Source organism: Apus apus, chromosome Z (genome assembly GCF_020740795.1).
Source record: "Apus apus isolate bApuApu2 chromosome Z, bApuApu2.pri.cur, whole genome shotgun sequence".
Classification (NCBI taxonomy): domain Eukaryota; kingdom Metazoa; phylum Chordata; class Aves; order Apodiformes; family Apodidae; genus Apus; species Apus apus.
The window spans coordinates 24281307-24292920 of record NC_067312.1 but is presented as its reverse complement, the minus strand read 5'-3'; the positions used below and the strand labels follow the sequence as shown (position 1 = coordinate 24292920).

At 42.0% G+C, this 11614-nt stretch overlaps 1 protein-coding gene across 5 annotated transcripts; it reads right to left on the bottom strand.

Annotated features, from left to right (window-relative positions):
* Positions 1-254: 254 nt before the first annotated feature.
* On the bottom strand, positions 255-10519 carry MTX3 (metaxin 3). 5 transcript variants are annotated; one of them, XM_051643152.1, is made up of 9 exons: positions 10416-10519; positions 9859-9928; positions 8414-8490; positions 6496-6588; positions 5270-5452; positions 5045-5121; positions 4057-4214; positions 3558-3646; positions 255-2177 (listed from the first exon to the last, which is right to left on the bottom strand). In XM_051643152.1, exons 1-9 carry the CDS (start codon positions 10494-10496, stop codon positions 2103-2105), a joined length of 903 nt encoding a protein of 300 aa, XP_051499112.1. In that variant the 5' UTR covers positions 10497-10519; the 3' UTR covers positions 255-2102. The 5 variants fall into 5 exon arrangements, with proteins under 5 accessions (XP_051499112.1, XP_051499111.1, XP_051499114.1 ...); XM_051643151.1 differs by having other exon boundaries at positions 255-2151; XM_051643156.1 differs by lacking the exon at positions 255-2177 and adding an exon at positions 2185-3310 and having other exon boundaries at positions 3543-3646.
* Between the last annotated feature and the right edge of the window lie 1095 nt (positions 10520-11614).

The window sequence follows — 11614 nt, the reverse complement described above, 5'->3', positions numbered from 1 at the left end:
AAATTAGAAAACCTGCGCTTCCATATTTGCCCCCTCCCAGAAGCTGTTGTGCTGAAAGAAAGGATTTGTGTTGAGAGTTATGAATAAAATTTAAAATTAGACCTCATGGATATGCTAAATCGTTCCAATTTCTTGGTCTAGCAGTCAGCAGTTTTTATTTTTTTTTTTTTATGGACAAAATAAACCTTTTCACAAGGAAAAATTAACATGTTAAAAAAATGTAGCATAATTTCAGTGAAAAACACTACCAAAACTGCACTAAAAATCCAAAATTTTAATCTTGGAACAATGACCTTCTTACAAAGGAGATTTTAAAGACTGAGCATACATATTCACAAAAGCAACAAACTAAGGCATAATCTCCATCGCCATGTTTATAAAGTAAAGACTTTGAAAAGCCAAGTGACTCGATCTCATTTAAACCTTGTGAAGATATAGGCAGTAAAAATTTTAAACATCTGACTTACTTTTACATGTAGTGGACTGCCAGTTTATACAATTATTATGAATATGAGCTAGATAATTTCAAATCACTTAAACAAATACTCTAGTGTGAGCATGAAACTTAAACATTATTTTAAAGTGCTCATTAGAAACCCAACATTTCCATTATAGTTAAGAAATGTTAAAGATATTACATTCCTTATTGAATTATATTGAGTCTGGAAGTACAATATGTACACAATCTACAGTCTTCTCTGTATAAATAGGAAATAATTTATCTCAAATGTGACTAGTAGGTGAAGGGAAGAAGACTATTTCTATTTGACCAGAAAAAAGGAAAAAAATATATCAGTCATCCGATACATACAGCCATCGGAATTCTGTATCCCCAGCATGGCCATTCTGGCCAATCTCCTTGACTGATTCTGTTCACACCCACTCATTAAGCGTCTGCTGGTGCCTTGCCCATAGACAATCAGCATCTCTCTTGTAACAGAATGCTTGGGTCTCTAGAACCAGCAAGGCTGTACTATGAGGAAACATGAGATGTAAGTTCCTCAGTTAAACAGAAGAAATATGCACAGTGACGTATTACAGTTCTCAGAGATAAAAGAACTCTGAACTAGACTGTCAAAACCAAAAAATTTGGAGATTTTTTATTTTAGTTTTCAAATTAACTGTAGTGCTTTTAAAAAAATTTGACAAAACAAATTAAGAAGCATCTGCCATAAATTTAAAAGCCTACATCAGCTTTCTTACAAAGCCCAAATCAGTTCCTTTCAATCCAGAGATGCAGAGTCTTTGCTAGTCAAGTCTCTTGCCCTGAGAGGAGCCAATCAAACCTCTCCATCTCAATACCAGTCCTCAGTGATTTTGATTTGACAGTTTTGCAGCACTGGGGTATTACCCTGTGCACAGGTTAAGCCTGTTTCACACAGGACTAACACTCGGCACCTGTGAAATTATAGTATTGTGCATCATTGTACTCCCCACAGCACACACACTTCTCAACAATCTGCCTCAAAGTACAACATGACAAGCTGTCAAAACTACAAGCAACCTTAAAATGCAACACCCAAGAGTGTTCACAAAAGTACAATAGAAAATACTTAACTTGCTCACATAGCTTCTCGTTTCTCAATTACCATTTCATTTTTGACCCAGTCTTTTCACCAACTTCGCAACTGGACTTTGTGATCATCAGACATACAAAGGTATACCCACTCACATATAGTAACATGATTACAGTAAAATCAAAAGCCACATAATAAAATAGCAGTGAACATTCCGTAAGTGGAATTTTAACTTTTGGTCAACACTTCTGCTAGGCTAATGGCAAAAATATGCTGTGCAAAATCACTTTAAGATCTGCAGCAATAAGCCTCTTGTTTACTTTAGCCTCAGCTTAGTGTGTGGTCAGCCTGAACTACGCAACTTCTTACAAGAATAGGTAGGTAGGAGATTGTAAAGCTGTACTTCTTCCCTACTTGTACCCATTAGCAGACTCTTCCCTTGCAAAATGACATTCATGTGAAAAAATTTACTGTGACGCTCAGAAGAGTTGAAGGCAAACACGTGTATGGGAAACAAAAGCTGTCAAGGTGACAAACGATTCAAAGGATTGTTTTCTTCTCCACCTGCAGCCAGCTTGAGAGTTGTTAGCTTTCGAGGGGGATGCTGAGGACTCTTACGAAGGTTGTCGTCCATCTGCAGAGAAATAATGAGAGCCGGATCTGGCAAACAGCAGAATATAGATTATATTATTAGTCTATGTGTCATTAATGCTGGTCTGGGGTACTTTTATTTCAGACTCAGACAAAACCAATGCCTTGGTTCCTTTCTACTCCCACACAACTGCTTGTGTTACAGCAACTATTAATTCTATCAACTATTAATTCTACCTGGCCAAACAGGTGTGCTCCTGCTCCAATACTTTCCTCAAGATTTCTGAAGAAAGCAACACTGATAACATCTTCTAAGAGGTCAAAGTTTCCATTTTGTACAATAGCCAGACACTGCTAGAAAGCAGACTGAAAGTCAAACTGCTAAAACCAATGGATGCTTTTGCATGATCAGAACCTTTGTAAGAACAAATCTTACTCATTTTAGAAATATTCTTGAGGTGCTGTGTGAATTTACAGTAGTTATAGATTTCTAAAAGGATTTAGTAAAGAACTTTCTGTGAGATTTTAACAAAAACAGGCTAAAATTAATCTTCAAATATAAAGATTTTACATTTTCATAGGAAATCAACCTAATGCCCTGTCCATAATGTGGTACCAAAAGAGACTAGTTACTACTGAATAAATGGAATCACTGAAAACAGCATAGGGGAGACCTCCAGAAGTTGTCTAGTCCATTCGTTTCCTCAAGGTAGGATCAGCTTTACCTAAATCATACCTGTCAAATGTCTTTGTACACCATTGTTTACAACTTTGACAGCCACACTCCAATATAATGAAGACAAGATTTGATCAATACCTAACACTAGACAGGCTAGTCATAATTAATGATCTATTTCACACCCTGATCTTTTTCAGAACAAAGCAAGTGCCTTCTACTCTTCTAGGTAAAGCATTCTGTCTGCATCTGAAGACTAATTCTTCACAAGTATTTTTCACATCAGTTGAATAGGTTTTGATAGGTTCTGAGTGACAGCCTTGAAAATTAAGTGTATAAAGAAATAAAAGCTAGACATAGAACAAGCAGGAAAAACAGTGCCTGTAGCTTAGTGACAACAGCACTCAAGTGAGAGCACAAAGAGCTTCTGATCAGTCTGAACCTGCAGGACTGCTTCTGAGTTTGGACCAATACATTTGCCCCCTCCTTTGCTGGAATGTACACTTGCAACAAGACACCATTTCTTCTGTTGGTATGTGCACTCACAAGACAATATTCTTAGATTGTAATAGAAGTACTTCTTAAATACAAGGCTTCATTAATTATTCCTTTCAAATGACACAATGTTTTTCCTGCCTTCCTACACATAGTAACTCAATGGAAAATAAGCAATTAAAATGAAACGTCCATTGTACAGTTGCAGTTGCCATACAAGAATATCTGTGAACAAAACACAATGAAGCAGGAAAATTAGAGACTGAAGCAAAAGTAACCTTTTCAATCAAGTTGGATTCCTTATTTACAAGCTGTGTGAGTTTCTGCAGATTAGCATCTGCTGTATCCTGTCCAGCCGGAGAATGGCCTGGAGAGTGAAGGCAGAAAGATGGAGAGTGAAAAGGAATTTACAAAAGCTTTTAAATCCTCAAAAATTAAACCCACATTGGAGAAACAGTTCATGCAGTATTTTTATCCCAAGAAGAATTTAAGTGGAAAAGGCATTCCATGTGAGAAAAACAGAAGCACTAAGCATGAGCCATCACACAGATACAGGTGCATTTTGCCAACACATGACAGAGCCTAAAACTGAGTATTAATCCTAGCTTTTAATTAGCAATCTTTTCTGCACAACTTTGCAAGTTTCTCCACTTCATTTCCCCAGAGAAGCTCCAGTATAGACTACATAAAATCTAATTCTGCCTTGGTTCACAGACCTGGAGTCCTAATTCAAACAAAACTATACATGGCAAAAACGGGAAAAGAAACACAGCTTACCTGAGACAGTTAATCTGAAGTAGCAAGTCAAAATATTATCACAGAATCGACACAGATTGGAAAGCTGTTTCAAATGCTCTTGTAGTTGTACTCTAGGGAAGCACACTTTATAAATCGGTGCAAGGAAACCAAATACAAAGGCATCCAAGGTAGTAGGCCTGAAGAGTTACAAAACGAAACAAAAAAACCAAAGTGACTGAAGCAAGACATAGAGACCTTTACAACAAAACCATTTTCTGTGTATATTAAACACAACTCTGGACAGAGCACAGTCAGCTATTCTGGCATTCCATCTTTTTGTATCAATCTGGTAAATGCTTCATGCAAACTACTGATTTATTTCAGCATCTCTGAACTACAGACACGCAGGCAAGCTGAAATGGGAACTTCAGCATTAAATTCCAGTCATGCTCTCACATGCTGATGAATATGACTCTTGAAAACACATTTCTGGCACCACAAAAGCCAAGCTGTATGCTAAGGGGCCAGGGATCCTCCCACATGGAGCAATCCAACTTTGGTGGCTAAAGGAACAGGTAATCCTTTTTAAGATCTGTTGGCACTAGGTTGTTGGCAGTATCTGCTTCCCGCTCGGCACAGTGTTCCCAGACCTACATCCTCCTCCCCTGAAGGCAGTGGTAACACCTCAGCCCTGAAGCATTGTTTTCTACATATAAGCACAGTGGGTGACAATCAGTAACTAGAAAAAGCATTCTTTAGTGCTACTCATTATGCAAATGAAAGATGCTTGGCAGCTGAGGTCAGCATCTGCCTCACTGGAAAAATAAGGGAGACACTACATTGCGTTAGTGCAAAGATGTCATTTGTGCCCTTTTTTCATTTAGCTGAAAAGCATAGTGTGAGACATGAAACTGATGTGCAGCACTTTCAGCTTTCTGACAAGTTAAAGAAAAAAAAATTTAAGTGCTCAGAGTCATGTGATACCTGTTTTATTAGTAATTAAAAAAAAAAAACCAAACACACTCACGTCTCTCCAAAGAAAAACTGAGATGTTCCCAATCTCTTCGACAGGAGATTTAGGCACTCCTTGGCATCCCTGTATATCTGATGAGACACAAGACTGTCTTAAGAGCCCTAGGTGTAGCAAGACTAGTATGTACAGCACCGTTAATAATTTGACAGCATGCTGGACTGTTTCAGTTCTTGTCTTTGACAGCATCAATTTACAAATTCTTTAGTACACTACACATACCTGTGCTTCCACTTCAGTGAGACTATAGAGTGGAGGCCCTCCCCTGGTCAGCAAGATCCTGTTCAGCGCTTCCCTGGACATCTTTCCAGGCAGGTACAAATTCAATGGGAAGGAAATCCTTGAGGCAAACCATGGCTTGGTCACACTGCAGTAATTTTCAGCCTCAACCCAGAAAGTGTGCAGCTATATCAACATAAGGAAGAATATGACCATAATTTGTGTAAGAATAGTAGACATCTCTTACAAGTTTGATGTGTAAGATCTCTTGTCAGACAAGCAGCAGCACCAGGAATTACTGGAATATAAGCAATCAGGCTCCACAAAGGATCATCCTAATCCTTTTGAGTGTAGAAGTATATAATTAAGGCAACAGCTACCTCCCACCTTGGAAAAACTACAAAGAAATTACATAGACCTACATACACGTGCATAAAACTACATACACACATTTATTTACGTCTATATACATAGACACACACCCATACGCACACGCTGTTCTCAGGAAATACACTGCCAAAGCTGCAGACATACAGGATCAGGTTTGAACTTTCATAATTTATTTTTCTTTTATCTTCATCTTAAAATAAAAGATATTATGAAATTATGAACTTGAAACCATGGGGGTCAGGTGAAGAGGCCAGCTTATGACATCATCTGACCATAGTATTTTTCCTGTCCAAATTGAAGCCAAAGTCATTAAAGACATCCAATGTCTGGGGATAATTATAGCTCTAACATACTTATTTTAAATTGGTAAAGGCATCTGGACATGTGTTATTTAGAACTGAAAAATGAAACTTCTGACGGGTATTTTAATTTCTCAAAAGTTCTAACTGAACAGTTCAAAAGACTTTCATAGTTGTGCACCCCATGTCATGCATGCACATTTTACTCGAAGCTTTTTCAAAAGAATCAAATGAAACAAATAGGCCAGAATAAGCTGTTTTCAGGATAATATTTTGCAAAAAATATCTAAACAAAAAACATTCCTACGTGCCCTTTTAAAATGTCTTTCATAAATCCATTATTATAGCCTCATACCCCACAAAAACACACTTCTTTCCTTTTCACAACCTGCTAGGCACAATTTCCAAAATTGGCCTAATGAAGCAAATGCATTCTAGCCAGGACTACGGCTGAGAGACTTTAATCTCTCATATTTGGCACCTCTTGTAGTATTCACTTCCAAAAATTCTGACTGTTATAAAGTATCTCCCACTACTTACCAAAGCAGGAAGCAGTTTCTCTTCAAGTAGTGCAATATATGCAAGTGTATCAGCTCCTTGCTTTGCAGACAATTCATAATCAGCATTATATTTCTACAAATTAAAAAAAACAACACATACTACAAATAGTGTAACATAAAACTTCCCAAAAAAATAGAATCATAGAATCACCAAGGTTGGAAAAGACCTACAAGATCATCATGTCTAACCATCCGCATTACAACCCCTAACCACTAAACCACTTCCTGAAACACCATGTCTACCTGTTTTTTTAACACCGCCAGGGATGGTGCCTCCACCATCTCCCTGGGCAGCCTGTTCCAATGCCTCACCACGCTTTCTGTGAAGAAATTTTTCCTAATATCCGACCTGAACCTTCCCTAGCACAACTTGACCCCATTTCCTCTTGTCCTATCACTGGTCACTAGGGTGAAGAGGCAAACACCCACCTCGCTACAACGTGCAACCTGAAGTTGCTTCAAACTTAACAGCTACCAAGTCAGCAAATACAACAACATTTTGCAGAACAGAAAGCACGTATTCACTGAAATTTCTTTACTTCTTCCAGCCAGCTATGTCAAACCTCCTTCCATCTCCCTTTTCCACTTTCCCATTCTTAGACTTTGGGGCCCTCCTGTTCCCAAAATAACTCTTGTGTCTCCTTCCCATTACTTTCCAAGCAACTGTCCAGTGACAGAGAGGTAATTTTTCAGTATTTAGCAAACCCCTGGCAAGTCCCCATCGTTATTTTTGAAGAAGCATCTGGCACTTCAGCTGGTGTAGGCATTAAAAAGGCAAGCATTCCCATCCTTTGCTTTTAGTTACCACTCTAAAAATTTAGAAACTGGATGCTAACAGTATAAGGGACCAAATGCACGGCTAAACTAGTACAGCGACAGCTGTCTGAACTTCTCATTCTTACACTGGACCCCTTTAAGGTACATTAAAATGGCTGCTAAGTTTTTTTTTGAGGAAAGAGGATATTCACTTCATTAGTTTAGAAACAAATGGTCAGTGCTGACCCTTATTTTTAAATATCTGAAAAGCAAGCAGGTTATTATTATTATACTTCAACTAAGAGAGGTGGGGTTTTTTCCCAGTATAAAAAATCTTTGGTATTCAAGTGGCTTTGAAACTTCTGAATTTTAAAACAACTGACTAAAATCCCATCTCAAATGCAGAGTTTTCAGATTCTGTTTTTATCCCCACAATGATTTTAAGTTTTACTAACAGAACATCTTCCTGACTAGGCAGCAACTGAGTACCTACTGTAAAGGCAGACTAGTGGGCTGGAGGGCCATCTTAAGAAATAAAAAGATAATGCCATGCTTTATTAGACATCTTTATGCTTTGTGAAAAGAAGAAATCATATAGCTTTACTCTCTTGTGAATAGAACACTAAGAGATCTGCAAAAAGGCAAGCATGAGTTGGATACGCAATAACGTGATGTGCATCAAGGAACATCTGCAGACATTTTTATGCTACAAGCTACAGAAAAACTATGTAGATTAAAAAAACTGGTGGCACTGAGAGACAATTGCCCATTTAATCAGTTAAAACCACATTTCCCAAACTGTGATATCCTAGGTCTGCAAAGTCATAATGACATTAAAAGTTATGACTAAAAACTAAGAGAAGGGTGCTCAATGAGAAACTGCTCAATTAAGGCCAGTTCGTTGTCCTTTACAATTAACAGCTTACTTGTGCCTATTTTAAAATCTCTCATATGACTAACAATCAAACTTTCAAACAGTAATCTGTTATCCATCATTTTGTTTTGGAGTGCAGGTATAAAAAACACGAAACCACTGGATCTGAACTGAGTTCCAGGTTTTCAGAAGCCTGTATCAATTGTATACAGGGGACATGTGGAGTGACCACAAGGCAGAGAAAACAAATCTTTTGAAAGAGACCCACCTGCTTTCTTAAGAAATTTAGTATTTTTGCTGGTTGAGAAATAACAATGTCTTCTGATACCAGGACTGGTACATCTCCTGGAAGGCATAAATAATGCAGTCAACAATTTAAATGGATGAGCTTTAACACAACTAGAAAGCAGTCAGTCACTTGATCTACTTTCCTTTTCTCCATAGCATATTCTGATCTTCCTAAAATGTATGTATAAACGAAGCTTTACATAACAGGGGAGTTCTACCAAGGTCACAAATACACCCTGGTGTATTGTGGCCTTCACTAATAACAATCCATTAAAAAGGGCTCAGATCAAATCAGACTGAAGTCAATGCCTTTTGCTAGATATCTGATGCTTTGAGAACCAGGCTACTTGTCTGGATTTCAGATGTTCATCTTAAGACAAAAATTCCTACTCAGTTGAACTGTCCTCTGAACCTACTCCAAAACCAAATTATTCCCTTCTGCCAGCATACTGCCAGCCTTTACTCATCTCATTACAGGATCAAAGGCGGCAGAGCATAAAATCTCTATTAACAGGGACTACCTTATAGCACTTTCACAATATTAACTGCCACAATGAGCCTAGCACAACTGTACTGCTATGTATTATTAAAGTAACAATTGTACTTGGATTGTTTTAAAATGCATTTTATGTATTTTGGCTATGAAGAAAGCCACCGAATTTTTGGGAAGTATATGCAGCTATTTCCTGCTATTTTCTTCTAACCAAAAACAACACACTGAAAAGCAAGACTCAGAGGTGCAACTTCTGCATGGATACAGTAATGTCTAAACTGATGAAGTGGCAAGCATAAACTACTTTAACTCTGCAGTGATTTTACCTCTCTGGAATACACCAAGGAAGTAACTGAAATGCTGAGCCAACAGAAAAACAGTAAGTAGAAGTATTTAACATGAAGAAACCCTCTTTGATACTTTATCTTCAACTTCTCTGCCAACTAGGTTGCTCAGCTGCCCTGTGCCAACCTCTCACGCAGCGTCCCAGCTACTGCAAGATACTCTGCGAGGCTCACATTCCACTTCCAGCTGCACCAGCCCATTAAATTATGCATAATTAAAGAACATTATTTCCATACGCAAGTCTAGTTATTATCATTATTAATATGGAAAGCACCAAAAGCTCAAAAATTTGCCTTCAGAGTACCATCAATTTAGACAGCCTGACAGAAACAGGTATGTACCTGGCACCACGGCTTTGCTGACTGCTGCTTCACCCATACACATTTTAATGAAGTGTCCTTTGAGACACTTTATGTCTTCCCTTGTTTTATTACCACAAATTCATCACCCTTGTTTGTGTGAATCCCTTCATTAACGTGTCATGAAAGCAGGTAAACACAAAACCAAACGCAGAAACAACGCAGAAAGCAGAACCCTTGCGTTTAACATGGCTACAGCTAAAAGAGTAAAAGGTGCAGAGAAGGTACCTTTCGGAGCTCTCCAAGAGTTACTAATAGTATTCACTGTCAGGGGAGCACCAGAAAATTTGGCGTAAGCCTACAATACAGATTGTGGCGAGAAAAATCCAGTTACTACGTGTAAGTGTAAGGTAAAAGCGGTTTCCAACAGCTTCGGGCACCGACGCCCGACCAACCCCAAACGCTCCCCAGCGCCCCAGGCCCTTCCAGGCCCGCCCCGCCCCGCCCCGCCGAGGCCGAGGCCGGGGCCGGCAGCCCGGGAGCGCCGGGCGCCCCGCGGGGCAGGAGCGGCCCTGCCCGCGGCCGCGGGGGACAGGCCGCCATGCTCGGCGGCTCCCTCGGGGGACAGAGCCAGGGCCCCGCAGCCCCGCCAGGGCCCGCTTCGGCAGCAGCGGGGCCCTCCCCCGCCACAGGGCCGGCCTCAGGGCGAGGAGGGCGGGCGCGGCCCTCGGGGCGGGGGGGAAGAGCCCCGCGGGCAGCCGTGCCGCCGGGGCGCCGTCCCTCCCTGCCGGCCTCCCTCCCTCCCTCCCGGCCCCCCGAGACGGGCGTCGGCCGCCGGCCGTTACCATGACGGTGAGAGACTCCGGGTGCAGGGACGGCAGCCCCCAGGCGCCCCCCCAGCAGCTCAGCTCCAGCCGAGCCGCCATCTTGTCCGCCCGCCCGCCCGGCAGGCGCAGCGGCCGCGGCTGCCCTCGCGTGGCGGCGCCCGGGGCCCGGGGCCCGGGCCGCTCCGCAGGGCGGGAGGCAGGGAGGGCAGGGAGGGCAGGGAGGGGCGGCAGGAGGGCCGGGACCGCTGCCCCCGGGCACCCGCGGAACGGCCCTGCTGCCCTGCCCCGCCGCCGCTGCCGAGCCTGCCCGGGGCCGTGGAGCTGCCGGGGCTGCCTCCCGCCCTGCCGCCCGCGGTGCCTGCGCACGGGAGCGAGAAGAATACGGGCTTTCCATCGGAGGTGGAGCCCCGCCATCGAGCTGGCTTTGAAAAGATGGGACTCCGATCGTACGGTGCCGATTTTGAGCCGGTTATAATGGCAGCCCATTCGGTGTGTTGGGTCTTGGTGTGGTGTTTTGGTTTGTTGGTTTTTTTTTTTTTTGCTGTGACCCTTTAAAGGCGTCACGTTGTCAGCTGTTGCGTTTCAGCCTTCGTGCCGGCGTGCCACGGCACACCTTAAGTCGTGTGAAGTGTTTCCATCCTTCCCACACGTGGAAAAAAAACCACCAGTCCCTAAAGAAGGCCTTGTGCTGACTGCCCTTGCTCAGGTCTTCCGCGCATGAACAGGCGAGAGCAAGGGCAGAGCTCCATGTGTCCTCCCCCTCCCCGGCTCCAGATCCATGGTTTCAGATCTTCATTAAATGTGTAGCAGAAGGTGGCATGGTAAAAATCCACAGCACAGGTCTTGGATCATTCTGAGGAACAGGATGAGGAGCACGGGAGAAGAAATGTGTATTCCTCGGGAAAAAAAAACCACCACTGGCAATGCCAGCAGTAGTGGGGGAAACCAAACCAACCAACCAACCAACAAAAAAGCTACGTTACGTCTACGTAACGAAGAGGTTACGAAGAGGTACTCAAAGCATACGTTCTTAAGGACACCTTTCTTCTCTTTTCCTCCCTACAGGAACCAGCTAACTCCTAGCCAGACTGTCCAGCTAGTTTGCTTTGGCCTGTTCACTGTGTGGTCACCTCACTGAGAGGTGCAAGCTCTGGAGGCAAGGGTGACTCCTGACAGCTGTCATCCCAAACACCTGTGTCAATAAAGAATAATGAGCC